Raw genomic sequence first — 26,277 nt, 5'->3', positions numbered from 1 at the left:
AAACGTCCTTTATAATACACTTACTGCTTTCAGATTTCTTACTGGATATGTATTTTGCTTCGTTCACATATCAATTTTTTGGTATCGTTTATATATATTTTGCTTTTTTACTTAATTTAAACCTAATTTTCACCAATTTCCCAGTGGAAATACTAGTTAGTTTTTGAGTAGGTATACTTTTCGTAGATTTCTTAGAAATGGTAACATGCAGTCTTTTATTATTGTCTTTTATAATACATATATATTGTAAATATGGTAAGTTAATAAATACAAATAAAATATTTTGTTATTATCTGGTACTAATAGCTTATTTACAATAATGATATACTAAAAAAAAATTAGATACATACACATTATTGCCTTTCTCTTTGCTGTGATGTACTTTTACAATTTCGTTATTTAGAATATCGAAAAGTTCCATTAGGTTATGATCTTTGATTGCATTTTAAAAAAATGAATTGATTATAATGTTTAACCCTTTCGGTACTACTGCCGACTACTGTCGGTAGTCACTAAACGATTTCTGTGTCCTACCATTGCCACTACAGTCATCCTACCTACCATCCTTAGAAAGTTATGCGGGTGCTACCACTGCCCGAATAAAAAGTTTAATGTCAATCACGTTCGAAATTTCTACGAATGCCTTAAAACACGTTTTTGCGGCTTACGGCGCCGTACAGTGCAACTACTCTTGCGGAAAACTTTCCCGGCCCACGAATTTATAACCGGGGACAGCCCCACCGCACCGCAAGGGTTAAAATGTAGTAAGCATAGTAACAATCCAATGTATAGTTCGCTTACTAGACAAATTTTCTTCCTGTCTCTACAATACGTAAATAAAGTACTCAAATAATTCTTCTACAATATTTATGTTCATATGTTATTGGATTTGCACGACGCACTACGTTCAGAAGGACGAACTAGTGTTTATTCTAATCTGAATTTAAATTGCCAGTTAAAACTGACAGTTCATTATATTCAAACAGTTAAATTTAAGAAATATCTTTCGTTATTCCCCACAGTAAAATTAAAAAGTCTTTTTTCGTGGGTAAACATTTTTAAAATAATATAAAAAAGTGAATTACTATTAAATTAGGAAATAGCAGAATTGTGTTTCTTCAGTTTGTAAGTTTGTTAATACTAAGTTATCGGATAGTTTTGTATATTTTTATTTTTACTGAAACCTATTAATTTGATGGTGGAAGGAATATATGTATTTTGTAATATGCATTATAAAAAATTTGAAAATTGAAGAGCTGATGAGAAATGGTTTTGTTTATAGGATTTGGATTTTTAAAGGCGTATTCTGGTGCACTCAACTAAAAAAAAATTGTCTTATGATACAAGTCTTCTAGCAGTGTGTTAGTGAAGAAAAATTGTTAAGAAAATAAAAAAAAATGGCTGAAACAAGGATGTATCAAGCCTTAGGTATAGTTTTCTATTATTTGAGCGATAATGACCTTTCTAAAGCTGCTAGTATTTGCAGGTATCATTACATCTATAATATATAATATATACATATCTTTTTGTAAAAAACATAAATCATGAATAATATTTATTTTGTAAATTAAATTTTTATACAATATATGTATTTACATGATAAGTAATATTGGTAATTTTTTTTAAAATTGTAGAGCTTGGTACGATATGGTTTATTATGAAAGACTTTCGAGAAAATATTTTACCTATATTATAGATGATTTTAAAAAAAATTATAAATTTCATTATATTTTTAATTATAAACTACAAATAAACCAAGGCAACTGTGTACATGATTTGAAATTTGTTTTCACTAATGATAAAAAATCTTCGTATCATGATGGTATGTTTAATATTAAACAATTGTTTTCGGTATAAATATTGATATTAAACGCAGTTTGTTTTTTATTTCAAGGACATCTTTGCAGAAATATGAAATTTCAAAGTTACACAGTTATAATGAAAAGTAATAGTAATGCAGTTTCTATCAAAGATGCTAAAACAAATTTTAATTTTCCACTTCTTGTTAAACTTTCTGCAGAAATAAAAATGTACACCTATATTTTACCTTTTAACAGGAAAAAGATGTATGGTTCCAATTTACATAATACTTATGGGTCTGACATAAAACCAACAGAGCGTCTAATAAATGATTTGAAAATGTCATTCTCAATAAGCGCCAAACCCCTTAAATCAAAAATTATGTTTATATTGTGCAAGGAAAAAGCTTATTCTCTCTTATTAGCATGGTTTAATGATATAATTGATAGGTGATTTACAAAATATTTAATATAGTTTTAAATTAAATAAAAGTTTACTGGTTTTCAATATTAATTAGAATTTTTTTATTATAGTGACTTTAATTATAGTAATATGATTACTTGGGGTGGTACCGTAGATGAACTCTCGGTTTGCCGATTTAGTATGAAGAAACACTTTTGTGAAGTAGAATCCGAGTTTGTATTTATTTACATGTGGAATCCAAGAATGAGAGTTTACATAGACTTTTATAAAGAAGATGGACAAAGCATCTATCCGAAATTAGAACGCTTTAGAAAAAAAGTAAAGTTACTGTATGAATCGGTAGCTTTTGTGCATGTATCTACTCTTAACGATGCAAACAACGTACAAGAAGTTTTTGAAGAAATTAAAAATTTTTTTCCAAGTGTAACTTTTTTTGGTTTTTACGGTAATTATTCATTTGGAAATTACACTTTAAGTGGTAAGCAAATTGTTAATATGAAATATGAATACTTTACATATATATATATATATATGTACATGTAACCGTTCTATTGCATGCTTCAGTTAAATCGTGAAAACCTTAGGTCTTATACATAATAATTCGGTGTTTAAAGGGACAATATATATACATGATATTAAAATATATATACTTTCCCCCTGTAATTTGAATAAATAATTAAGGTATACATTCATTGAAAAAAGACGAATAGTTAACGTATGAAACTGAAATTTGAACCAACTTTAAAGTTTGCTTTTTTTCTGCAACTGTGACTTTAATTATCCGATCTTATCTCTTCTTGTCTCTTAGAAATAGATTTTTTGTTAACCTTACTGTTGCATCGACATTGAATCTGCAGTGTTAAAACATATCGTGGTTATAGATCGTAGAAATGTATTTAAATTTAAAAAAATCATGTGTGCAGATCACACGTGTTAGAAGTGAAACCTTCAAATACTAAGTTTCCAGAGAATAAGACGAATGCATAATATCAAGAGTAATTTAGGATTTTTATTTATTATAATATTGTTACCATATATAACAAAGGGCACCAGTATGATCTCTGGATGCTGATAAAAACTACACTTTTCCAAATTCTAGCAATAACAATGGAATTCTAAATGCGATAGCTATAGGTAGACACTAAAATCATAGGATGTTTATTCAGGGAAATGTAATTCGTCGTAAACTAAGTAAATATAAAATATTCTTTTTGTGAAACTCAGGTATAAAATTTTATTGGTTACTATGGATTTCAAATTCTCTCTTTAATCTACAATTTTGCGATTTATAAAAAACATTTTAGGAGTGACGAAATAAAGACATAACAAAGGACATACGGCTGGACTGAACGATAGTTCTAGTACACATGCAATGAGAGATCTAATAGAGATCTTTTCTAGAAATGCTTTTTCAACTACATAGCCTGCCACATTTCTCTCTCTCTCTCTCTCGACCCTTATTATTTCTAACATATCTCGTCTTTATTCTTTGAATTACAAACTTATTTTTTCTAAATACGCTCGTCTAAATAAAGATCTGAACAACGAAAAATCTGAAGGACGCATTAAATAGTATCGCTCTTTCAGCGTATCGAACTGTGTACACTACGAATCTCAAATTTAGGCCCCGCGTTAAAATCCATCGATTCACGCTGGGCGTTCAGCGTGTTAAAAATGTTTTTAGTCTATTAAAAAATTACTAAGAGTTTCTTAAATATGCAAATATTATAATTAATAATATAATTTTGTTGTATTCCTGGGTCAATACATGTCTTTGGAAATTTTTTATAAAAACATATAAAAATCAAATTTAATGGACACATTTTGATCTTTATGAATCAAATATATCTTATGAAGAAGCAAAATAAAAATGTGACAGTAATTTGCTTGCTTTAGAATTGAATTTGTCAGCTGCTTCTAATGTATTCTACAGTGTTCTCTAATTTTTTCTCTCTGATGTATCTTGTAATAATTGTTATTTTGTAAAATATTGCAGACAATACAATTATTATATTCTATGTAATTCATAATTAGAATATTAATTAGAATATTTGCGAAATAAAGAATTTAATACTAATTTTTTAATAAAAAAAATATTTTTAAATAGAAAAGATATGACACGTTTTGTGAAAAAAAATACTATACTCTTGCTATTCTATTTTTAATAAAAATAATACAACTTGCTGTAGAAATATAGAAAAAGAAAATGTAATCAAGAAGTCAACTCGATGAGACTCGATCCAGCGATCAATAGATTTTGAGATTAGATCGATACGCTTTACGCTAGAGCTATAGTTTATGAGAGATTTAACAAAATAGTATATAGGAATATTAGTAAATCTTTAAACCTAATTTTCTTAAAAACTACTGCACCTAAGATGCTAATTACTATACACCGTATGTACGGCCTGTAATCCTAACGAACACATATAAATTTATAAAGTTTCATAAACGCCTTAAAAATATAAGTTCTAGGTTCTTTCTGAAATAACATGAGTCTACGGTTCGTAGTATGCAGTCGCACACAAACACACACATGTATAATCAGGAGCGATAACTAGGAAGCAGCGCATAAAGAGGAGACCGAGAATAGGAAAAACTGTATAGCTATATTCTATCTCATTCTTTCGCAGGCTCAATCCTATATGTTTCTCTCTTTTCTCTTCTTACTTCCGTTATGCCACCGCTCGCCTCAGCGTTTCAATTTTTCAAATCAACCCGATTAAAAAGAAGTTTTTACTTCAAAAATTAGTGAAAAATTAGAAGCTTCTCCATTTAGTGATAAAAATGCGTAATTCAATGAAATACAATAGGCTTGTAGAAGAAGTAAAATGTGTTGAAAAAAGAAGAATTTTTGGTTTTTTAAAACATTATGTTATAATTCAGCTCCAAATAATTAAACAATTAATTTTTCTTACTACTTGATTCGCACACGTTTCAATGCGCTACATGAACAGTCGATTGACCAGTACGAAAAACAGAAAATCTGTTTGCTAAAGACACAAAGAGATAATAATGAATAACTACCAGAACTATTTGTTAGCGTTAATTATATTTTTGTCTTTATTGTTTTTAAAAGAAACCTATTTTAATAATTAAAATCAATAGAAAAAGCTTATTTCAAAAGTTAATAACTTTTAAATGAAAAGCTTTAAAACGAAAAAAATTTATATTGTATGTCTGCATTTACTGAAAATTTACGAGACTTACAACAGTTTAAGCATAGGCACATACTACAATAAAATTAAAATATACTTTTCGTATTATTGACTTTAAATCTACTTTTATTATACTCAATTATTCATCTCTTGTAAATTTATATATTATATAGTTTTGTTTATTTTTATATTCAAATAGATCAGTACAATTAACTTAGTATTGAACTAGATATTTCACGAATTAACAAATTTTTCAATGTAACGATAACAATATATTTGAAAAATCTAATTCTTAAATGATTATTCTAGGTGCCCTGACGAATATGATAAGTACTAGATTTCATGTACTGGCAAGTATCATGATAATCACATCTTATTAAACAGTAATGGAAATTTTTATTCTTTGTTAAAATTTAATACATACGTTCTAATAATAAATTATATAGGGAAAAAAAGTATTGATACATGTAAAATATATTTATTTATAAGTAATTATTTGGAAGGTATATTGTTTTAAGAAATATTCGGATTTCTTAGAATTGGTAACAAGCAGTCTTTTATTATTGTCTTTTATAAAACGTTTGTATTGTAAATTAGATAAGGTAATAAATATAAACTAAATATTTTGTAATTATTTGTTACTCATAGCTTATTTAGAATAATAAAATACTAAACAAAAATTTAATACATAAACTTTCAAACATTATTTTCTTTCGCTTTGCTGTGATATAGTTTTATGGTTTTGTAATTTAAAATACCGAAAAGTTTTAATAGATTATGATCTTTGTTTACATTTTAAAAGAATGGATTCATTATAATGTTTTAAATGTAGATAACGTAGTTAAGATCCAATGTATAGTTCGCTTACTAGACAAATCTTCTTCGTATCTCTATTTTACTTGGATAAAGATTTCAAATAATTCTGATACTATATTTTTGTTTATATGTTATTGACTTTGCTCGACACACTACGATCGGAAGGACGAACTAGTCTTTATTCTAATCCGAACGTAAATTGCCAGTTAAAATTAACAGTGTATAATATTCCAACAGTTACATTTAAGAAAACTCTTTTGTCATTCCACAGTAAAATTAAAAACTCTTTTTTTGTGAGTAAAAATTTGTCGTAAGGATATAAACAGGTATGTTTCTATTACATTCTGAAAAAGTAGAAATTTTGTTTCTAAAATTTAGAAACCTTCTAACACTAAGTAAACGGATAGTTTTTTTTTTTTTTTTTTTACTACGACCAATTAATTTGACAGAATAAGGAAAATAATTTTTTTTTAATATGCATTTTAAAACATTTGGAAATTTAAGAGAAATGGTTTTGGCAATACATTTTTATATCATTTACTAAATGAAAATAAGCAAAAGTTTCTGGAATTCATATTAATGGATTAAATATACCTTGTGTTTATAAGATGAAAATATTGTCATGTGTATTTTATAATATTCTTATGAAAACAAGATATAGTTAAATAAATTTCTAATTTTATTAATTTAATGTAACATATTTACAAAAAAATATTCTTAAAAATAATGATTAGAAAAACTCATAAGAATTTCACTTGTAGATAATGAATTATTTCTATGTGATTTCAGCATAATTGATTAAGAATAGAATTAGTCCAAAAATAGTAAAGAGAAAGAAAGCAAGGATTTAGATTTTTAAAAGCTTGTACTGGTGTAATCTATTAAAAACAAATTTTGTTGTAATACAAGTCTTCTAACAGTGTGTTAGCCAAAAATAGTGTTTAGGTAATAAATAAAAATGAATGAAACAAGGATGTATGAAGCATTAGGTTTCGTTTTCCGGTATTTAAGGGATAATGATCTTGCTTCTGCTGCTAATGTTTGCAGGTATCATTATAATTATGATTTTTGATATGTACACATCTCTTTGTAGAAAACCTAAATTATGAAATATGTTTATTGTGTAAATTAAATTTTTATTCAATATATGTTTTTATGTGATAATTTGTATTGCTATAATTTTTAAAAATTGTAGAGCTTGGGTCGATATTGCTATGTATGAAGATATTTCGAGAGAATGTTTTACTTTTATTGTAGATGATTTGAAACAAAATTATCAGCTGTATTGTACTTTTAATAATAAAGTACAAATAAACCAAGGCAACTGTATACCTACATTGCAAATTTTTTTCACAAAAGATAAAAAATCTCCATATGTTGATGGTATGTTTAATATCAAATAATTGTTTTCCTTATAAACGTTGATATTTATTGTAATTTTTTTTTTTAGGATATCTTTGCAAAAATACGAAATTTAATAGTTACACGGTTCTAATGAAAAGTAATAGCGATGAAGATCTCTTCGAAAAGGTTAATTCTTGTGTCAGTTTTTCATTTCTTGCTGAATTTTCTGCAGAAGTAAAAATGTACACTTATATTTTACCAAATATCAGGAAAAATATGTTTGGTTCAAAACTACGTTATATTTATGGTTCTGACATAAAACCATCAGGCCTAATAAATGAATCGAAAGTATTACCAAATATCAGGAAAAATATGTTTGATTCAAAACTATGTTATATTTATGGTTCTGACATAAAACCATCAGGCCTAATAAATGAATCGAAAGTATTACTTCAAAAAAAAAATGCAAAAGTTAGCTCAAATATTCTGTTTATATTGTGCCAGGAAAGTGGATATTACCACTTAGTATCATGGTTTAATAATTTAATTGATGGGTGATTTACAAAATATTAACAATAGTTTCCAATTAACCAAAAGTCTACTTGTTTTTAAGATTAATTTCAATTTTTCTATTGTTTTAGGTCTTCATTTAATGATACGATTGCTTGGGGAGGTACGGTAAGTGAACTCTCAGTCTGCCGATTTACTATGTTGAAGCATTATTGTAAACTCGAATCTGAGTTTGTATTTATTTTTATGAAGAGTCCAAAAATGAAAGCTTACATAGAATGTTTACCTATAGAATGTTACGGTATAAAAAATATCAATTCAAGATTAGAAGACTTTAGAGACAGAGTACAGCTATCGTATGATTCAATAGCTTTTCTGCATGTATCTACTTCTTATGTTCCAAACTACGTTTCGACCGTTTTCCGATCGTTTAGACAAATTTTTCCAAATATAACATTGTTTAGATTTTATGGTTCTAATTCATTTGGAGGATACGGTTTAGAAGGTAAGCATATCGCCAATAGGAAATATGAATACTTTATATATATTTATGTTACTGTTCTATACTATACTTCAGTTAAATCGTGAAATATTAGGTTTTACACGCAATTATTCGGTAATTAAGAAACAATGTATATAATGGAAATTTTAATATATTTATACATAAACCCGTAATTTTGAGAAATAATGAGATAATACATATGAATACACAAAGGACGAATAGTTAAAGTATGAAAGTTAAATTTGAATTGACTTTAAAGTTTGCTTTTCTTTCTACAACAGAGATTTTAGTTATCCGTTCTTATTTACTGCTGTCATTTAAAAATAGATTTTTTATTAATTTTACTGTTTTATCGACATTGAATCTACACTAATAAAACATATCGTGATTTTAGTTCGTAGAATGTATTTAAATCAAAATAAGTTTAGTGAAAAAATGAAAGCATTACTAGTCAGTGATAACAATGCGCAATTTAATGAAATATAATAAGCTTGTAGAAGAAGTAAAATGTGTTAAATACTAAAGGATTTTTAGTTTTTAAAACACTATGATAAAATATACGTTTAAAGTGTTGAAAAATTAATTTTTCTTATCATATTAATCGTACACATTTCAATGTGGTACATTTAAATTTAAATCACCAGTACGACTAACAAAAAATCTGTTTTCGAAGGACAAAAAAAGATAATAACGAATAACTACCAAAACCTTTTGTTTGCGTATATTATATTCTTTATATTAGAGTTTTTGTAGGAAACTTATTTTAATCTATTGAAAAGATAAACAAACTCTATCTTAAAAGTAGACAACTTTTGTGTGGAAGACTGTAGAATGAAGAAATTTATATTTTCTTACTGGATTTACTGATCATTTACGGAATTTAAAACAGTGCAAATATAGGTGGATACTAGAAAAAAATTAAAGAATACTTTTCGTATTATTGACATTAAATTTCTTTTTAATATGCTTAATTTTTCAATTATTGTAAATTCATATATTATATAGTAAAGTATAGTACAGTAGTGTGCAATTCTGATTCTTTTATACTTTAATAGATTTAATAGTACAGTTATTTCAGTATTGAACTGAATATTTCACGAATTAACGAATCTTGCAAAGTGACGGTAACAATATATATGAAAAATCTAATTATAAATGATTATTCTAGATACCTATAGAAATATGATTCAAGCTAAAGGAATAAATATTGGCATAGTGGCAAGTATCATGATACTCACATTTGAGTAAAGAGTTACGGAAATTTTTATCTTTTGTTAAAATTTAGTACGTTCGTTTTAATAATAAAATATGTAATAAAAAAGGTATTAATACGTGTATATAGTATATGGATGAATAATTATGTAATAATATAGTAATTGATATAAAAATTCTTATAATAATACCACCACATTGTAATATTATTAAATCGGTAATAATTTATTATATTTATTTTATATTTATTTAATATTTGTTTATTCATTATTGTTAAGTAATAAATAATATTTTCTTGAATTAATATTTTTTAATGATAACAATTGCAAAACATATTATAAAACCATTTCAAAACTTATACGCTTTGCACATATAAGAAATATACGTACGATAAACTAAAGTGTAAAATAATACATAAATAAAAGTATGAATTATTGATGTATATACGAGACAGGAACATGTAAGGTAAGAATATTTGTAGAGGAGTTAGTGTTTTCTTTAGGACTTTCGGAAGGTTAATGGAAAAAGAAAAGTAAGTTTAACGTTAGGCAGTTAGATGAAAGACTTTGAAACGAAACAACGTAAACAAAAGAAAACGTATTGAAAGTGACACGTCACATCATCGATAAGAATATAATAATAATTTGTTTTAGAATATTCAACATACAGTAAAATTTTAAATAGTTTTAATTTCGAATTTAACAGTAAGTGTTGTTTATATAAATATTACAATAGAACGAAGATTATGCAATTTTATTAAAAAATAAATTCGTTTTAATAATCGGTTTTTCGTTTAATAGGTCTAAAGAAATAATGTTCCTAATATATATATTCTTTATAATAATAATCCTAACTATAAATCGATTAAAAATGAAAGCAATTTTTAATCTAAAAATTTATGGAATAATAGGTGTTGAAATTTATTTGGTGTCTTTAAATTTATTTAGTTTTTATTTACAAAGTAATCATATTAGAAGTATTTCCAATAAAAATAATATTATATATTGTAGAAATATAGAAAAAATAATAAAATATAATAACAAAAGTAAGAAATAAAATAAAAATTAGAAAAAAATCAGCCCAATGAGACTTGATTCAGTGATTTTTTGATTACGAGTCCTATGCTGATTCGCGTTATATTATAACTTTGGTTGAGATATTAGGTTTAAAGAAATGGTATAGGAATAGTTGTGAAACTTTAACCATAATTTTCTCGAAAACGGCTGTACCTAGGAAGCCAATGGCTTAACACGGTATGTATGTACGGTTGGTAACCCTAACGAATCCACATATAAATTTATAAAGTTTCCTAAATATTTTAAAATAACAAACTGTGGACTCTCCTTGTAAGTTAATCAATATTTATTGAATATAAACTATAATTGGAAGATTAAATATTTGACAATAAGAAAAAGTAAACAAATGATGAATAATCTAAAATGATAAATAAAATTTGTGTAATCTATAGCTAATTGTAAATACTCTAATAGCTTATAAAGTAGTAAAAATATTTTCAAAAAAATTCAGGTAAGACAATTTAAGAATATTACTGGTTCTGTCTTTGTTAAAATACTGTTTTAAAAATTTGGTTAGTCTCGAATATTGTGACTTATTCATAGCGTGTTGCCCTTAATTATGTTATAAGGGTTATATTTATTTACGTGTATTCTATGCGAAGCAACTAATCGCAATCTTTTCAATAAAATTTCCTCATTTAATATAAATAATTTACATAAGTTAACTTTGAAAGATTTCGAACTATTTATCTTACAATAATTGGATTTGTATACCACTGTGTGTTATAGAACACACCGCGGTCACGAGAAAAAACGACTATTGAACTGATCTGTATAACTTTTGTTATGTTTAGTGGTATAACTTACTGTTAGTATTGATTTGACGGTTTTAATTTATCTAAAATCTCTCATTATTGATCATTAATTTTTAATATCTTTTTCTTAACGTACAATAATCCTTTTTCTTGCATAAAAAAATATCTGTAAAATATATTATATTGAATATTATAATGTTTACTTTTCGTTATTTAAACTTTGGCTATATATATATTTTGTTTATATGTATTGTATATTATGTTATATATATATATATAACATAAAACTGTCGAGTTTTTGTTCTTTAACACTAGATTTACGGATGTTTTGTTCATTGTTTTTTAATGACGTAATAACATTGTTTGAATAAAGGATTGAGTAAAGGAATTGAACTAATATTTACGTATATTTCATTACGTAACTAAAAACCAATAAGTTTTCAAAAAATAGTATTTAAATTTTATAAATATATAAAATAATCAAATGTTCAATGAGTCAAATTGGCTCAATTCGTAAATCTAGTGTTAAAATTTATTTACAGGCAGGGTAGTCGGTTGGAATACAATTCTCTTCAAACAGTGTGATTTGGAAAACTAAATTTTTAAATAAAATTTTAAAAATGGAAAATTACATAGATGCAATAACTTTGGGTATTGTATTTAGCTATTTGAATGATTACGAACTTGACCAAGTAGCTAAAGTTTGCAGGTATCATGTATCTTTTGAAAAATACTAATGATTAATAAAAATTGTATACATATTCCAATATTTTTTTCCTAATTATAGATTTTGGTGGAAAATTGCTAAAGAAGAAGAAAATTTAAGAGGTCCTTCTTCTACAGAATATTTCAAAAATTTAAAAGAAAGCAATAAGAGCTGGTATAGTATAATAAACAATACTATAGAGAGTAACGGAGCTAGATCTGGTTTACAGTTATTTTTCACTGATGATAAACAATTAAAGAATTGTATTGAAGGTAAGACATAATAAACGCATATATTTATTTATTAATTAATAGTATTCAAAGGAATTTTGTTTTTATAGGATGCCATTGCGAAAATTTGCCACTTAATAGCTATTCAGTAGTTTTAGAATCCCATTTAATGACGGATAAAGAACAAACACACGCTGTCCTTCTGAGTCTTTTTTTTCCTAAAACACGTAAGACGAAAATAGCAACCTATACTTTTATTAAAGATCCTTTTCAGGAGGGAATCTTTTGCCCCGAAATAAATTTTCATTGTGGCATGGACATAGCAAAAGTTAAGTTTCTCAAAACTCATATGAAAACTTATTTAGTAGACGATTGTTGTGTGCTTTTATTTTCCAGTATGTTAAATACCACTTTCTTAATTGATTTTCTATTCGTTCTGTCTAATTGGTAATTAATTACATATTTTACATTGTTTTCCGTTTATAAATAATTCATTAGAATTTAGAAAAATTTTGAATTTTTGACTCTTTGTAGGTTTCCAGAAAAAGGGATTCGTATATGGGGTGGTATTATAGATTCGATTACAGTCTGTCTATACCCCAATCAAAATATTTTTTGCAATGTCGATGCTAAAATTGTACTTATTTTCATTAATAATCCACAAATAGCAACCTATATTGAAACTTTAGAAGATAATTGCGATACCTCGGAAAAAATCAGAAAGAAATTAATAAATTTAAGACAAAGAGTATTGTTAAGGAAGCATGCGATAGCTTTGATAAATACTACTTATTATCGCATGAAGGATTTCTATTCCATAGAAAGACGTTTATTTAAGATAATTTTTCCAAATATTAGTTTCTTTCATATAATCAGTGGAGCAGCATTTCTAGGAGAAGGTTTAAATAGTGAGTAAAATGTCAATAGAAAATTTTAATACTTAATTCATATATCAGCTACTTAACACGTTAAGCGCCACGTTGAATTTCGATGCCTTTCCTTCCGAGCCATGCTCAGCCGTCAGGCAGGCACTGTCGGTCCGCTCGCCGTAAGGCGAGCCAGAGTATAGATGGATGTCGGGTAACATAATTTCGGTTGAGGACCTTGGCTTGTCTTCGTATGTTTAAATCTCCACTTGCAGATAATTGCACTCGTGAGAATGACATTTTCCAATCGCAATAAATATTATTTATATTTGTTAACCGATATCGCATAATTTAAATGTTCAGTCTCACAAAAGTACGCAAGGACCGACACAAGCGCTGAAATAGAAGAGCGAAAAGTCTGCCGTCGGTCCCTAGAGACAGACGTGGCGCTTAACGTGTTAAGAAAGTTGTCACAGATTTCTAATAGATGTTACTAATACAATATACTATAAAAAAAATTACTAATAAAATATTACGTACATGTAGTTTAAGTCTACAATCTATCTGTATAAAAAACTATAAGTATGCTTCAAGACGTTATACATGGCCTTGAATACAATATAAGAAATTCATTTTTCCATCGAAATGGAATAAGTTCAAGTTTCGTGTGGATGTAATAACATTTGTATAAGGTCTCTCTCTCTCTATATATATATATATTAATTCGTTTTAAAAAATAAAGCTACATTAAAAGATATCATTTGTTTATAACAACTTATGGCAACGATGTTCCATCTCAAAAAAGTTGTAGAAAATAGTTTAAACGTAATAAATAGTAGAAATCCTTTGGTTTTCTAATCGTGTATTTAGTATTTAAGTAATTACTGAATGTAAATAGATGTATCTAATTTTTGTGTGTATAGAAATAAAAAAGTTTCGAGATATTCCAAAAATGATATTAAACTGAAGTTGTTATGTTATGCGTCTATTTCTTTTTGTTAAATATAAACGTTACTTCAACGAAGGAAAAGGGAAAAAAATTACAGCGAACAAAGGAGAAATATTTTATATTAGATATTTATTTTTATATTAAAGTAAAATCGTTAATATTAAGAATAAACATATCGATAACTTATCCAACTACCTAATATATAAGAATAATCAAGTTTTTAAATGATGATTTCAGATGTGATACCAGTAAAACACCCACCAGATTTTCGAATATATTTAGAAACAAGTATCATGATAATCACTTATGATTAAGTGATTAATTAAATGTTTAAATTATTAGCTAAAATATATAAAGCTTGAGTTATAATATACATAAAAGAAAAGAAAACTGAATGAATTAATAACAAATATTAGTTTGACTTGTATAGCAGAATACAAATCATCGTATATATATAATTTTTTATTATATCAATATTAATATATTATATTTATTTTGTGTATATCAAAGTGTATCAGTATTTGTCTAAATAAAACGTTTCATTGAAATAAATTGCCGAAAAATATGAGAAGACTCAATTAATTTATTACATAATCTAGCAAATTAATGAGGAAAAATAATTACTTAATTTTTTTCTGTTATAAACAAGATGATTTAAAATATTTTTGTTTGGCAATTTATATTCTGTTTAAAAAAGAATTTAAGTAATTATTTATTATATTATAGGAAATGTTTAGCAAATTTATCTTTTTAATAACGAAGCATTTTTGGCAATCTTATTGCAATACCTAAATTTTAAGTTAAGTGATAAAATAAATAAAATTTTACATATGATTAATTGCTAATAATAACTGAGTAGCTACATATCCTGATTTATTTTAGTAGTCCTGCGAAACTGTTACGGCGTAATATGATAATGAACAGTACAATATAAATAATATAATTTAAGAACTAACGTAAACAATATTCGATAAATATGAATACTAAAAATAAATTCGTCAAATTATATAGGAACGAATAAGAAAATTATACGTAATATAAAATAATTATTAAAATTTGTATAACTTGTGACTCAATATAACTTAAAGCTTTAAAGGGATAATAAATTTTTCGATCATTATACAATATTTAGATTTTGTATATAAATGAATTGTGTACGGCACACTGAGGTCGTATCGTGAAAGTACTCATTAATGTAATTTGCTAAATTTATATCAATGTTAGTGTTATAACTTGTCGTTTGAACCAGTGCTCAGGTTTTAATTTAAGAAAAATCTATTATTAATTGTCATTAATTATTATTATATTTTACTCGTAAGTACAGTTCGCGAACTAAAAGTGGTGAAATAAGTAACATTTTATTTTAAATCTACAAAATTTGCACTCCATTGCATTTAAAGTTTTCTTGTAATTAAATATTTCTTATTTGTTTTCTGTGTAATCAACTACAATACTAAGTCAATTTATACCAATGAAAGATAATAAAGACTGTGCTGGACCAATTCGATATGAAACTTATATTATGTTACATTGTGATAAATATTTTCAAAATAAAAAAGAACATAAACGATAAAATTTTAGGTTCAATATTTAATTATTTGAGTGAAGATAAACTTGAAAAGGTGACTAAAATTTCCAGTATTATTATATTTTGAATTCATGATATATTTATCTTAACAAACTTGATTTATTGTATTTCTAAGTAAATTTCTATATTATATATTCAATATGTTGCCAGAAAACTTACTTACGATATTGCAAGCTAATAAATATTAAAAATAAATATATATCAAAAGAGAAGATTTTAGAGCATATGTTAATTACACAATTCTTATTCATTTTGATTAATACTATAAGTCATTAAAAAATTAAATGTTTTTTTTATCACACTGTATGTTGTTGAATTACATTGTTGCATAATTTCTATTTCTTTTAAAATAAATTTAAATCTTTATTGTTTTCTATTTAAATAATGATACATTGACCATTATTGTTAATAATTTTCATTATCTAGCAGACACTTTTTTTGTTTTCTATGTTAAATTGTTTTACTTTTGGAAAACATAAAATTAATCACCTAATCAAAAAAGAAATTAGACGAAAATAAAGCAACATCCTAATACACATAAATATATATATATATATATATATATATATATAATACATACATATGTATTTTCGGCCATAAGTTTATAGGAACCATTTTCATGTATTTGACCTCAGTAATATATAGTATAAATTCAGTCTCTAAATTTATGGACACACTATATATATATAATGTATAACTTTCAAGAAAATGATAATCGCCAGAAGTTCCTATTTTATAAATAAAGAGTTGTGCAATTAATTTATTTACACAATAAGAATTGCCTATATATTAAAATTTTGTTTTGTAGTCATAGATAATTGTCTGCAGTAGCTAAATAAATGGCAGGCAAACTAAAAGCTCCTGTATTTACGAAAAGAAATAGAAAAAGAATGACATTTCGTAGACGCTGGTATTTAGTGAAAAAAGTTATTATAAGTTATCTTAAATCAACGCCTAGGTTACAAATTATTTTCACTAACGATGATGAGGATTACAGTTTTTCAGATGGTAAAGCTTATATTAAATGTACATCATTAAAAAAAATTGTGGTATCGTATATATATTATTATTTTTCCAGATTGTCACTGCAATACATTGCCATCTACATGCTATTTATTACAAATTGAAAGTAATTTTCCGTTTGGTAAATTCAAACGGCAAAGTGTTCTTATGAGTCTTATTTTTCCTGAAGAATCTAATTTAAATATAGAAACCTTTACCCTTCAACAAAGAAGTGGTAATAAAGGCCTGTATTGCCAAGAGTTAAATTTAAATTGGAGGTCTAAGATTGAATATTTGAAGATATTTAGATCTAAATTAAAACCTCATTTCTTGAATGATAGTAATATGCAAAAATGCATAATTTTATTCGCCATAAATTTACATTTTTTCTATCTATTGCAATTCTTTCATTATATAATTGACTGGTAACATATTGAATGTTTACAATTCTTATCCAAAGATAGACAAAGTATATGTTTTTAGAATAATAGAAATTTTTCTTTTTATGTAGGTTTCCAAAAAGTAACATTCCTATTTGGGGGGGTTTATTGGATAAGATCACTGTCTGCCAGTATCGTTTTAAAAAAAATTTTGTACAAATGAAGCGGAGATGGTACTTTTGTTTATAAGTAGTCCAGATATGAAAGTTTGGACTTTAACTTTAGATGAAACATGCAATAGTATGATTACTATTAAGCAGAAATTAACAACGTTTAAAGAAAAAGTAGAGTTAAAGTTATATTCGACAGCTTTAATGTACTTTTCGACGACACGTATTAACGAACTCGATACGATCGAAAGTAAAGCATTCAAAGAAATATTTCCAAATATGATTTTATTTCAAATTTACGGTGAGGCTTCGATTGGAGGAGAAAGATGGTTAGGTTAGTAACATGTCAACAGAAAAAAATAACACAGTAATTAAAATACTCAGAAAAATCTTATTTTCAAATGTCTATTTCAGAATTAGATTGCCAATCTATAATGGAGAGTCAAAATACAACTTTTATAATACTTACCTATAATTAGATATTTATGAAGAGAAAGAATTTGGGTTAAATAACAACATAACGTGCATTTAAATGACGAGTTCACCGAAAAGGAAAATGTATTTACTTTTATGTATAATAACCAAGTAATATTTTATTACCTAAGTTGTAAAAATCATTATGATTAATATTTAATCATTTAATTAATTAAATATAATTAGTGATTAATTATTCGAATTCGTTTAGTAGTTAAGATCTTACAATGTATTATTTATATGACAAATAATGTTATATGATAATGTTAGTCGCTAGATAATCGCAAAAACTGAATCAGCTAGTTATGTATAATAACCAAGTAATATTTTATTACCTAAGTTGTAAAAATCATTATGATTAATATATTTAATCATTTATATTAATTAAATATAATTAATGATTAATTATTCGAATCCATTTAGTAGATATGTTCTTAAAAAGTATGATTCATATCGCAAATAATGTTATATGATAATGTTAGTCGCTAGATAATCGCAGAAAACTGAATGACTTAATTATATATAATATTAAAATGAACTGTAAAAAAAAACCTAATATATTTTATATTTGGACATTGTAAAGTTGTATGAAAATATTTGTTTAACAGTTATTTAATAAAAAATAATTTTTCGTACCAGTATAATGTGGTTTTAATTTAAGTAAAATCTCTTATTAATTGTTATCAGTTTTAATTACCTTTTTCTTATAAGTAAAATTGTCGGAAAGAAAAACTGCAATATGTAACTTCAAAACTATACAAATTCGAAACATACAAAATTTCTACTATATTGAGTCTAAAGATTTTTTCGTAACAATACAAGATACATACTTAGTAAAACATATTATTATATTATTATAGCAACTGTTCTTTTTATTTTTAATAATAAATTATTTATTTCAAAACTTTACTATAATATTTCTTTAATATTTGTAAAGAAGTGGATTCTACAAATCAAAATATAATGTAAAATAATATATTTTTATATCTATTCACACACACACACACAAACCATTATTACTTTACTATATTCTAATAAGAACTGAGTTTCTTTATTCTTTTTTCTAAGGATTTAAGTTTTTCTTTCTTCCTATATCTTTTCTATCTTTGTTATCATTCTTCCTACACTGATGCATACCTCCAATATGTTTGATTGATATTTATTTTAAATCTATTGTAAGATTGCTAAAATTGGAAAAAATAATGTTGGAGTAGTTTTATTGTCTTTTACCCAAACGTATCTGATACCTTAACGGTGGTCCAACTACAAACATTTCATTGTCCTCTATCACTAATACACAACAGATACACACAAATATCATAGACGCATGCTATCCACAATGAACTCTTATTACAAAAAGATTCCTTATCCTCTATTTTCTTACTAAAAATTTCTAAAAATATTTCACTTGAAATATAATATTTGATTTTCTGTTACAATTACTTGAGATTATATAAGTGGTAGTATCGTATTTTTAATCCACAATCTTGTAAGTGTAAATTTGTTTATATACATGATATTTGCTTGAAATATTATTCTTAAACAGTGTGTTTAATATATAGAAAAAAACTTTTTAAATAATATTTAAAAAAATGAAAAAATTCCAAGCATGTAATAGTTGTTAGTATTGTATTTAAGTATTTAACTTATGATAACGAGCTTCGTGATGCTTCAAAAGTTTGCCGGTATCATTTAATCAAGAACATATGATATATATGTATCACTGTTTTAAAAATGATATATATATAAATTATATATTATTAGAAGGGCCTCTTGGTCTTGCATAGAGACGGAGGTTAGCTACGATAAAATTGTATCAGCATTCACGGACAGCCGACTTGAAATTAGCCCTCCTGTTCGGGGGTTGGGCATAAGTCTGATTACCCCTTTCCGTAATACGACTTTTATCACGAAATAATGAAAAACGCCATGGATTCTACTAGGGTAAAATTTTCCGGAGGTAAACTAGTCCCCTGATCGGATCTCCGGGTTGGGACTACCTTGAAGAATTCGTGTCAGATAAATTCACAAAAATATTAGAAGGGATCTGAAAGAAATAGGATACAAAGACCGCGAATGGAAGTATTGCGCTCAGGGACGGGAACAATGTCGGGATTTGGTATTTGCGGCGATGAACTTTCGAGTTCCTAACGCCAATTAATAATAATAATAATAATAATAATGATATATAATATTTGAGTACAGCATAAATAAAAAATTTTTCTATCGGATTAGAACAAGATCAAATCTCTTTTCAACAAAATTGCATTTATGGAAGTGATTTTTTCATTATAATGTTTAAAAAAAATGAAGTTAAAAGTTATCGTTTTTTTGGAGAACTCTTTTGTTAATACTAAAATCTTTTTTTGATTTACAAGTGGCAAAGTCTTGCAACTAACAACAAAGAATACAATTTTTATTTATTATGGTTCATTTTACTTGTTATAAAGTCTTAAATTTCAACAATATACAGTAAAAACTAATTTAAGTAGGTAATTTATCAAGGAAATAAAGTTTTTTAATGATAATTCCAGGTAAGATGAAATACACACCAATAATCTTAAAACATATACGTATGTTTAGCCAAACAACTATCATGATAATCACATATGATTAGATTTTGAATTAAATGTTCAACTCTTGTGGGAATATTTAAAGTGCAGTTAATTTATGATTTACATAATAGGAAAAAAAAGTACTTATAGAAGTTAATATCAAATAAAATTTTAACTAACATAGAAGAATTAAAATATTCATATTCGTACTTTTATCATATCGTTATTATTATACTGTATCTTTTTTATATATATCTAATGTTTATTTAATTATATTTTATAAGAATTAAATCATACAGAATGTATCATTGTTAATTCAATTTAAATGTTCTAATCGAAAGACAAGGAATCTGTGAAAACACCTTTAATTTATTGCATATTTTAACAAACGCGTAAAAAAAAATTAATAACTTTATCTTATTGTATGATAATTTAGATGATTCCAAATGTTTTTGTTTAGTATTTAATATTCTAACAATACAATAATTATAAAAAAAAAAATGATAATTTTTCTTTTCATTTTATTCGTTGAAGTAAACGAAGCCTTTTTCGTAATCTTTGTGTAATATATAAGTTTTGAATAAGGTAATTTTATAAATAAAATTTGTTGAATTTATGAATAATTAATAATAATAACTGATATAAAGGATAACAGAATTGTTAATTATTCTACGATATTTGAATTTGTATACAATTAAACATTGTAGGGCAAACTGCAGTCTACAAAATCTACAAAATTTGCACTCCATTGTATTTAAAGTTTTCTTGTAATTAAATATTTTTTATTTGTTTTCTGAGTAATCAACTACAATACCAAGTCAATTTATATCAATAAAAGATAATAAAGACCGTGCTATACCAATTTGATATGTAACTTATGTTATGTTACAAATTTTATACGATTTTTAAAAAAATTCGAAAAAAATACATTTCGAAAAATATTTTCATAATGAAAAAAACATAAACGATAAAATTTTAAGTTTAGTATTTATTATTTGAGTGAAGATAAACTTGAAAAGGTGGCTAAAGTTTACAGTATTATTAGATTTTACAATCATGATTTATGTACGATCCGAAATGATCGTACGGCAAGTAACTGTATTCGAAATGCGCGCCACCGATTCTATCGATTACGATTCTAGATCGATACTCGTTACGAGTATCGAACAAATACAAGCGACTATCGAAGCGCTAATGATAGCCACCCCCACCTCTCGCGTCCCCATCTCACACCACACGCGCACGCTCCCTGTTGGACAAATTCAAGGGGATACTCTTCCTATTCTTCCACTAGACGCCACTGAATATATACCTAAGTCGAGACAAGAGAAGGAAAGGAGTTTAAGACGATACGAGATGTGAGAGGGAACTTAAGCGAAGCGGTCGAGAGGTGAGATCTTTCCATTGTATACATTTTACGTTAACGATAATTTCCCGCGTGGCAACGTAACGTGGGTGATCCTCACTATTATAATCTAATAACATCCAGGGGTTTATGTGCTGCAAGGCTTTCCCCTGACGAGCCAATAAAGCATTGCATAAAGAGTTGTGCAATTAATTTATTTACACTATATGAATTACTTGTATATATAAATTTTGTTGTATAGTCATAGATCATAGTCTGCAGTTGCTTACCAAATGGAAGACAAACTAAAAGCTCCTGTATTGACGAGAAGAATTAGAAAAAAAACGAGATTTCGTAGATCCTGGTATTTAATGAAAAAACTTATTATAAGATATATAAAATCAACGCCTAGATTGCAAATTATTTTCACTAACGATAAACAAGTTGAAAATTTTTCAGATGGTAAAGTCTATATTAATTGTAAACCGTTTAGAGAATTTTGATATCTAATATATATCATTATTTTTTCAGAATGTCACTGTAATACATTGCCATCTACATACTATTTATTACAGATTGGAAGTTATTTTTCGTTTGGTAAATTCAAACGGAAAAATATTTTTATGAGTCTTGTTTTTCCTGAAGAATCTAATTTAAATATAGAAACCTTTACCTTCAAACAAATAAGCGGTAATAAAGGATTGTTTTGCGAAGAGATACGCTTTAATTGTGGTCATAAGTTAAGACGTGTTTTGTTTCTTAAAACTAAATTAAGACCTTATTTTAGAGAAAATGATCCTATGCAAAAATGTATAATTTTATTCGTCAGAGATTATAGTGTTTTTTCTATGTTGGAACTTTTAAAAACAATACGTAACTGGTAATATATTGAATGTTTAAAATTCTTATCTATTGACGCTGAAAATTTTTTTTTAGAATAATTGTAATTTTTCTTTTTACGTAGGTATCCAGAAAGTAACATTCCTATCTGGGGAGGTTTAATGGATAGGCTCAATGTCTGCCAACGTTGTTTTAATAAAACTCATTGTACATCTGCAGCAGAGATGGTACTTATGTTTATAAGTAGTCCGGATATGAAAGTTTGGAATGTAACTTTAGATAAAACATGCAATAGTATGATAACTATTAGGCAGAAATTAACAACGTTTAAAGAAAAAGTAGAGTTGAAGTTATATTCCATAGCTTTAATGTACTTTTCTTCGAGACGTATTGATAAACTTGATACGATCCAAATCAAAGCATTCCAAGAAATATTTCCAAATATAATTTTATATCCAATTTACGGTGATGCTTCGATTGGAGGAGAAACTTGGGTAGGTTAGTAATATGTCAACAGAAAAGAATAACATGATATTTACAATACTGCGAAAAATCTTAATTTCAAATGACTATTTCAGAAATAATAAGCACAACTTTTATGGAGGGTCAAAATACAACTTTCATGATACTTACATATAATTAGTTATTTCTGAAGTGAAAGAATTTTGGTTGAATTAAAACATAACGTGCATTTAAATGACGAATTCACCGAAAAGGAAAATGTATATGTACTTTTATGTATAATAACCAAGTAATATTTTAGTACCTAGGTTGTAAAAATCATTATCATTATTATATTTCTAATTGACAGTATTATATTTATAATTGTATTAATTTTATATTTATTTATCTAATGTTTAATCATTCAAATTTGTTTAGCAGTTACGTTCTTAGAATGCATTATTTATATCTCAAATAATTTTTTATGATAATGTTAGTTGTTAGATAATCGCAGGGAACTGAATGACTTAATTATATATAATATTAAAATGAACTGTAAAAAAAACCTAATATATTTTATATTTGTACATTGTAAAGTTGTATGAAAATATTTGTTTAACAGTTATTCAATAAAAAATAATTTTTCGTACCAGTATAATGTGGTTTTAATTTAAGTAAAATCTCTTATTAATTGTTATCAGTTTTAATTACCTTTTTCTTATAAGTAAAATTGTCGGAAAGAAAAACTGCAATATGTAACTTCAAAACTATACAAATTCGGAACATACAAAATTTCTACTATATTGAGTCTAAAGATTTTTTCGTAACAATACAAGATACATACTTAGTAAAACATATTATTATATTATTATAGCAACTGTTCTTTTTATTTTTAATAATAAATTATTTATTTCAAAACTTTACTATAATATTTCTTTAATATTTGTAAAGAAGAGGATTCTACAAATCAAAATATAATGTAAAATAATATATTTTTATATCTATTCACACACACACACACACACAAACCATTATTACTTTACTATATTCTAATAAGAACTGAGTTTCTTTTTTCTTTTTTCAAGGATTTAAGTTTTTCTTTCTTCCTGTATCTTTTTTTATCTTTGTTATCATTCTTTTCACACTGATGCATTCCTCCAATATGTTTGATTGATATTTATTTTAAATCTATTGTAAGATTGCTAAAACTGGAAAAAATAATGTTGGAGTAGTTTTATTGTCTTTTACCCAAACGTATCTGATACCTTAACGGTTGTCCAACTACAAACATTTCATTGTCCTCTATTACTAATACACAACAAATACACACAAATATAATAGACGCATGCTATCCACAATGAACTCTTATTACAAAAAGATTCCTTATCCTCTATTTTCTTACTAAAAATTTCTAAAAATATTTCACTTGAAATATAATATTTGATTTTCTGTTACAATTACTTGAGATTATATAAGTGGTAGTATCGTATTTTTAATCCACAATCTTGTAAGTGTAAATTTGTTTATATACATGATATTTGATTGAAATAATATTCTTAAACAGTGTGTTTAATATATAGAAAAGAACTTTTTAAATAATATTTAAAAAATGGAAAAAATTCCAAGCATGTAATAATTGTTAGTATTTTATTTAAGTATTTAACTTATGATAACGAGCTTCGTGATGCTTCAAAAGTTTGCCGGTATCATTTAATCAAGAACATATGATATATATGTATCACTGTTTTAAAAATGATATATATATATATATAAATTAGATATTGCGATACATTTATTTACATGATAAAATTTGTATAAACATTCAAACATTTTTCTTATAATCATAGAATTTGGCTGCGTTTAGCTAGAACTGAAAGAACATTAAGAGGTCCTTTGTATATTAAATATACCAGAAAGTCTTTGGATGATCGTAATAGCTGGTTTGATGAAAAGCCAGAAATTATAATGTGGCACGAAGCTAGACCTTGTTTATAAATTTTCTTCAGTAATGTTAAAATCAATAAGAATTATATAAGTAGTAAGATTAATTTTAAATAATAATTTGTCTATTTAACAGTAATATTCAACGAAATTGGATTTTTTTAGGATGTCATTGCATGTTCCTGTCTAACAGCTACACAACAGAATTAGAAGAAAGTTATCGAGTGGGTGAAAAAGAAATGGAACCTATTCTCAAGAGCCTTACTTTTCCTAAAACATATAAAACAAAAGTAGCAACCTATACTTTTATTAAAGATCATTTAACGAAAAAATTGTTTTGCTAAGAAATACGTTTTCGTTTTGACAATGATTTCGCACAAATTAAGTTTCTCAAAACTCATATGAAAAGTTATTTCCAAAACAATAATCTAATGCTAAGTTGTATGAATTTATATTCCCAAAATTCTAGTATGCGTCAGTTAACTGATATACATTTTACATTAGCAGAATGGTAATTAATTAAATATTATTTAAGTTTCTGTCCATATAATACATTATAAATAGTTTATTCACATGAAGAAATAATTCGAATCTTTCTCTTTGTGCAGATTTTGAAACAGTAATATTAATATTTGGGGTAGTATTGTAAAGTCAATAAGGTTTTTCCAAAAGTGTTTTAAAAAGTCATATTGCCGAGTCCTTGCGGATTGTACACTTATATTTATAAGCAATCCAAAACTTGCAGTATGGACTGATATTTTAGATCGATTTTGCATTCCCGCGAAAAGATCAAAGGAAAATTTAAAAATGTAAAAAAGAAAATAAGTTTAAATGTGCATAGTGTAGTTCTAATGAATACTGCTGCTCGACGCAAAAATAATCTTTATGTGCGTTAGAGAACTCTATATTTCGCGAAATTTTTCCACGTGTTGTTTTATTTCACATGTACGGTAATGCAGCGATAGTAGAAGATGGTATGCATGGTTACAAGCGTGAGTAAAACCAATGAGAACTGGAAATACTTTATTTATATTTTCGATACTTGAAAAAGCTTCTGCCGCTTATTGTTCGATGCAGTTACCAATACTATATGCATTTAGTTTAAAATTATAACACTTTTGTATAGAAATACTAAAAAACAGTTTTACAAGTTTATATATACTATTTGCTGTGTTAGCATCACAGCTGCTAGTC

At 26.0% G+C, this 26,277-nt stretch overlaps 6 protein-coding genes across 10 annotated transcripts in view; 5 read left to right on the top strand and 1 right to left on the bottom strand.

Moving 5' to 3' along the window:
* The window catches only part of LOC107064422 (dipeptidase 1), a 363,750-nt gene that overhangs the window by 32,055 nt on the left and 305,418 nt on the right, over positions 1-26,277 (bottom strand). The window lies entirely within an intron of this gene.
* Positions 129-5,928, top strand: LOC149032003 (uncharacterized). Its single transcript, XM_089174156.1, has 6 exons — positions 129-1,125; positions 1,283-1,486; positions 1,635-1,822; positions 1,895-2,249; positions 2,334-2,701; positions 5,691-5,928. Exons 2-6 carry the CDS (start codon positions 1,398-1,400, stop codon positions 5,759-5,761), a joined length of 1,071 nt encoding a protein of 356 aa, XP_089030282.1. The 5' UTR covers positions 129-1,125; positions 1,283-1,397; the 3' UTR covers positions 5,762-5,928.
* Positions 7,103-9,955, top strand: LOC149032002 (uncharacterized). The gene is made up of 5 exons (XM_089174179.1): positions 7,103-7,244; positions 7,393-7,580; positions 7,648-8,095; positions 8,183-8,556; positions 9,722-9,955. The coding sequence occupies exons 1-5, from the start codon at positions 7,156-7,158 to the stop codon at positions 9,799-9,801; spliced, it is 1,179 nt and encodes a 392-aa protein (XP_089030305.1). The 5' UTR covers positions 7,103-7,155; the 3' UTR covers positions 9,802-9,955.
* Positions 11,902-14,725, top strand: LOC149032001 (uncharacterized). Its single transcript, XM_089174170.1, has 5 exons — positions 11,902-12,305; positions 12,384-12,574; positions 12,643-12,979; positions 13,067-13,440; positions 14,585-14,725. Exons 1-5 carry the CDS (start codon positions 12,217-12,219, stop codon positions 14,659-14,661), a joined length of 1,068 nt encoding a protein of 355 aa, XP_089030296.1. The 5' UTR covers positions 11,902-12,216; the 3' UTR covers positions 14,662-14,725.
* On the top strand, positions 15,465-18,079 carry LOC149032000 (uncharacterized). 3 transcript variants are annotated; one of them, XM_089174165.1, is made up of 5 exons: positions 15,465-15,969; positions 16,744-16,943; positions 17,014-17,362; positions 17,449-17,821; positions 17,902-18,079. In XM_089174165.1, the coding sequence occupies exons 4-5, from the start codon at positions 17,548-17,550 to the stop codon at positions 17,964-17,966; spliced, it is 339 nt and encodes a 112-aa protein (XP_089030291.1). In that variant the 5' UTR covers positions 15,465-15,969; positions 16,744-16,943; positions 17,014-17,362; positions 17,449-17,547; the 3' UTR covers positions 17,967-18,079. The 3 variants fall into 3 exon arrangements, with proteins under 3 accessions (XP_089030291.1, XP_089030290.1, XP_089030289.1); XM_089174164.1 differs by having other exon boundaries at positions 17,014-17,821; XM_089174163.1 differs by lacking the exons at positions 15,465-15,969; positions 17,902-18,079 and having other exon boundaries at positions 16,775-16,943; positions 17,449-17,576.
* Positions 21,776-23,475, top strand: LOC107064424 (uncharacterized). Of its 2 annotated transcripts, XM_089174161.1 has the most exons (5): positions 21,776-21,906; positions 22,124-22,323; positions 22,393-22,741; positions 22,826-23,199; positions 23,280-23,475. In XM_089174161.1, exons 2-5 carry the CDS (start codon positions 22,155-22,157, stop codon positions 23,342-23,344), a joined length of 957 nt encoding a protein of 318 aa, XP_089030287.1. In that variant the 5' UTR covers positions 21,776-21,906; positions 22,124-22,154; the 3' UTR covers positions 23,345-23,475. The 2 variants fall into 2 exon arrangements, with proteins under 2 accessions (XP_089030287.1, XP_089030288.1); XM_089174162.1 differs by having other exon boundaries at positions 21,808-22,323; positions 22,826-23,195.

Source organism: Polistes dominula, unplaced genomic scaffold (genome assembly GCF_049000335.1).
Source record: "Polistes dominula isolate Pdom_NZ unplaced genomic scaffold, Pdom_raw_medaka contig_482, whole genome shotgun sequence".
Lineage (NCBI taxonomy): Eukaryota > Metazoa > Arthropoda > Insecta > Hymenoptera > Vespidae > Polistes > Polistes dominula.
The sequence above is the reverse complement of the archived record's forward strand: the minus strand, read 5'-3'. Positions and strand labels throughout refer to the sequence as shown.

Excerpts from the sequence above, each read along its gene's own strand:
- LOC149032003 (XM_089174156.1), top strand. The coding sequence starts at position 1,398 with ATGGCTGAAACAAGGATGTATCAAGCCTTAGGTATAGTTTTCTATTAT. Across the intron at positions 2,250-2,333 it reads TTTAATGATATAATTGATAG|TGACTTTAATTATAGTAATA; the intron begins GTGATTTACAAA and ends TTTTTATTATAG. Across the intron at positions 2,702-5,690 it reads TGGAAATTACACTTTAAGTG|GTGCCCTGACGAATATGATA; the intron begins GTAAGCAAATTG and ends TGATTATTCTAG.
- LOC149032002 (XM_089174179.1), top strand. The coding sequence starts at position 7,156 with ATGAATGAAACAAGGATGTATGAAGCATTAGGTTTCGTTTTCCGGTAT. Across the intron at positions 7,245-7,392 it reads TCTGCTGCTAATGTTTGCAG|AGCTTGGGTCGATATTGCTA; the intron begins GTATCATTATAA and ends TAAAAATTGTAG. Across the intron at positions 8,557-9,721 it reads TGGAGGATACGGTTTAGAAG|ATACCTATAGAAATATGATT; the intron begins GTAAGCATATCG and ends TGATTATTCTAG.
- LOC149032001 (XM_089174170.1), top strand. The coding sequence starts at position 12,217 with ATGGAAAATTACATAGATGCAATAACTTTGGGTATTGTATTTAGCTAT. Across the intron at positions 12,575-12,642 it reads ATTAAAGAATTGTATTGAAG|GATGCCATTGCGAAAATTTG; the intron begins GTAAGACATAAT and ends TTGTTTTTATAG. Across the intron at positions 13,441-14,584 it reads TCTAGGAGAAGGTTTAAATA|ATGTGATACCAGTAAAACAC; the intron begins GTGAGTAAAATG and ends TGATGATTTCAG.
- LOC149032000 (XM_089174163.1), top strand. The coding sequence starts at position 16,775 with ATGGCAGGCAAACTAAAAGCTCCTGTATTTACGAAAAGAAATAGAAAA. Across the intron at positions 16,944-17,013 it reads GGATTACAGTTTTTCAGATG|ATTGTCACTGCAATACATTG; the intron begins GTAAAGCTTATA and ends TTATTTTTCCAG. Across the intron at positions 17,363-17,448 it reads TTTCATTATATAATTGACTG|GTTTCCAAAAAGTAACATTC; the intron begins GTAACATATTGA and ends CTTTTTATGTAG.
- LOC107064424 (XM_089174161.1), top strand. The coding sequence starts at position 22,155 with ATGGAAGACAAACTAAAAGCTCCTGTATTGACGAGAAGAATTAGAAAA. Across the intron at positions 22,324-22,392 it reads AGTTGAAAATTTTTCAGATG|AATGTCACTGTAATACATTG; the intron begins GTAAAGTCTATA and ends TTATTTTTTCAG. Across the intron at positions 22,742-22,825 it reads TTAAAAACAATACGTAACTG|GTATCCAGAAAGTAACATTC; the intron begins GTAATATATTGA and ends CTTTTTACGTAG.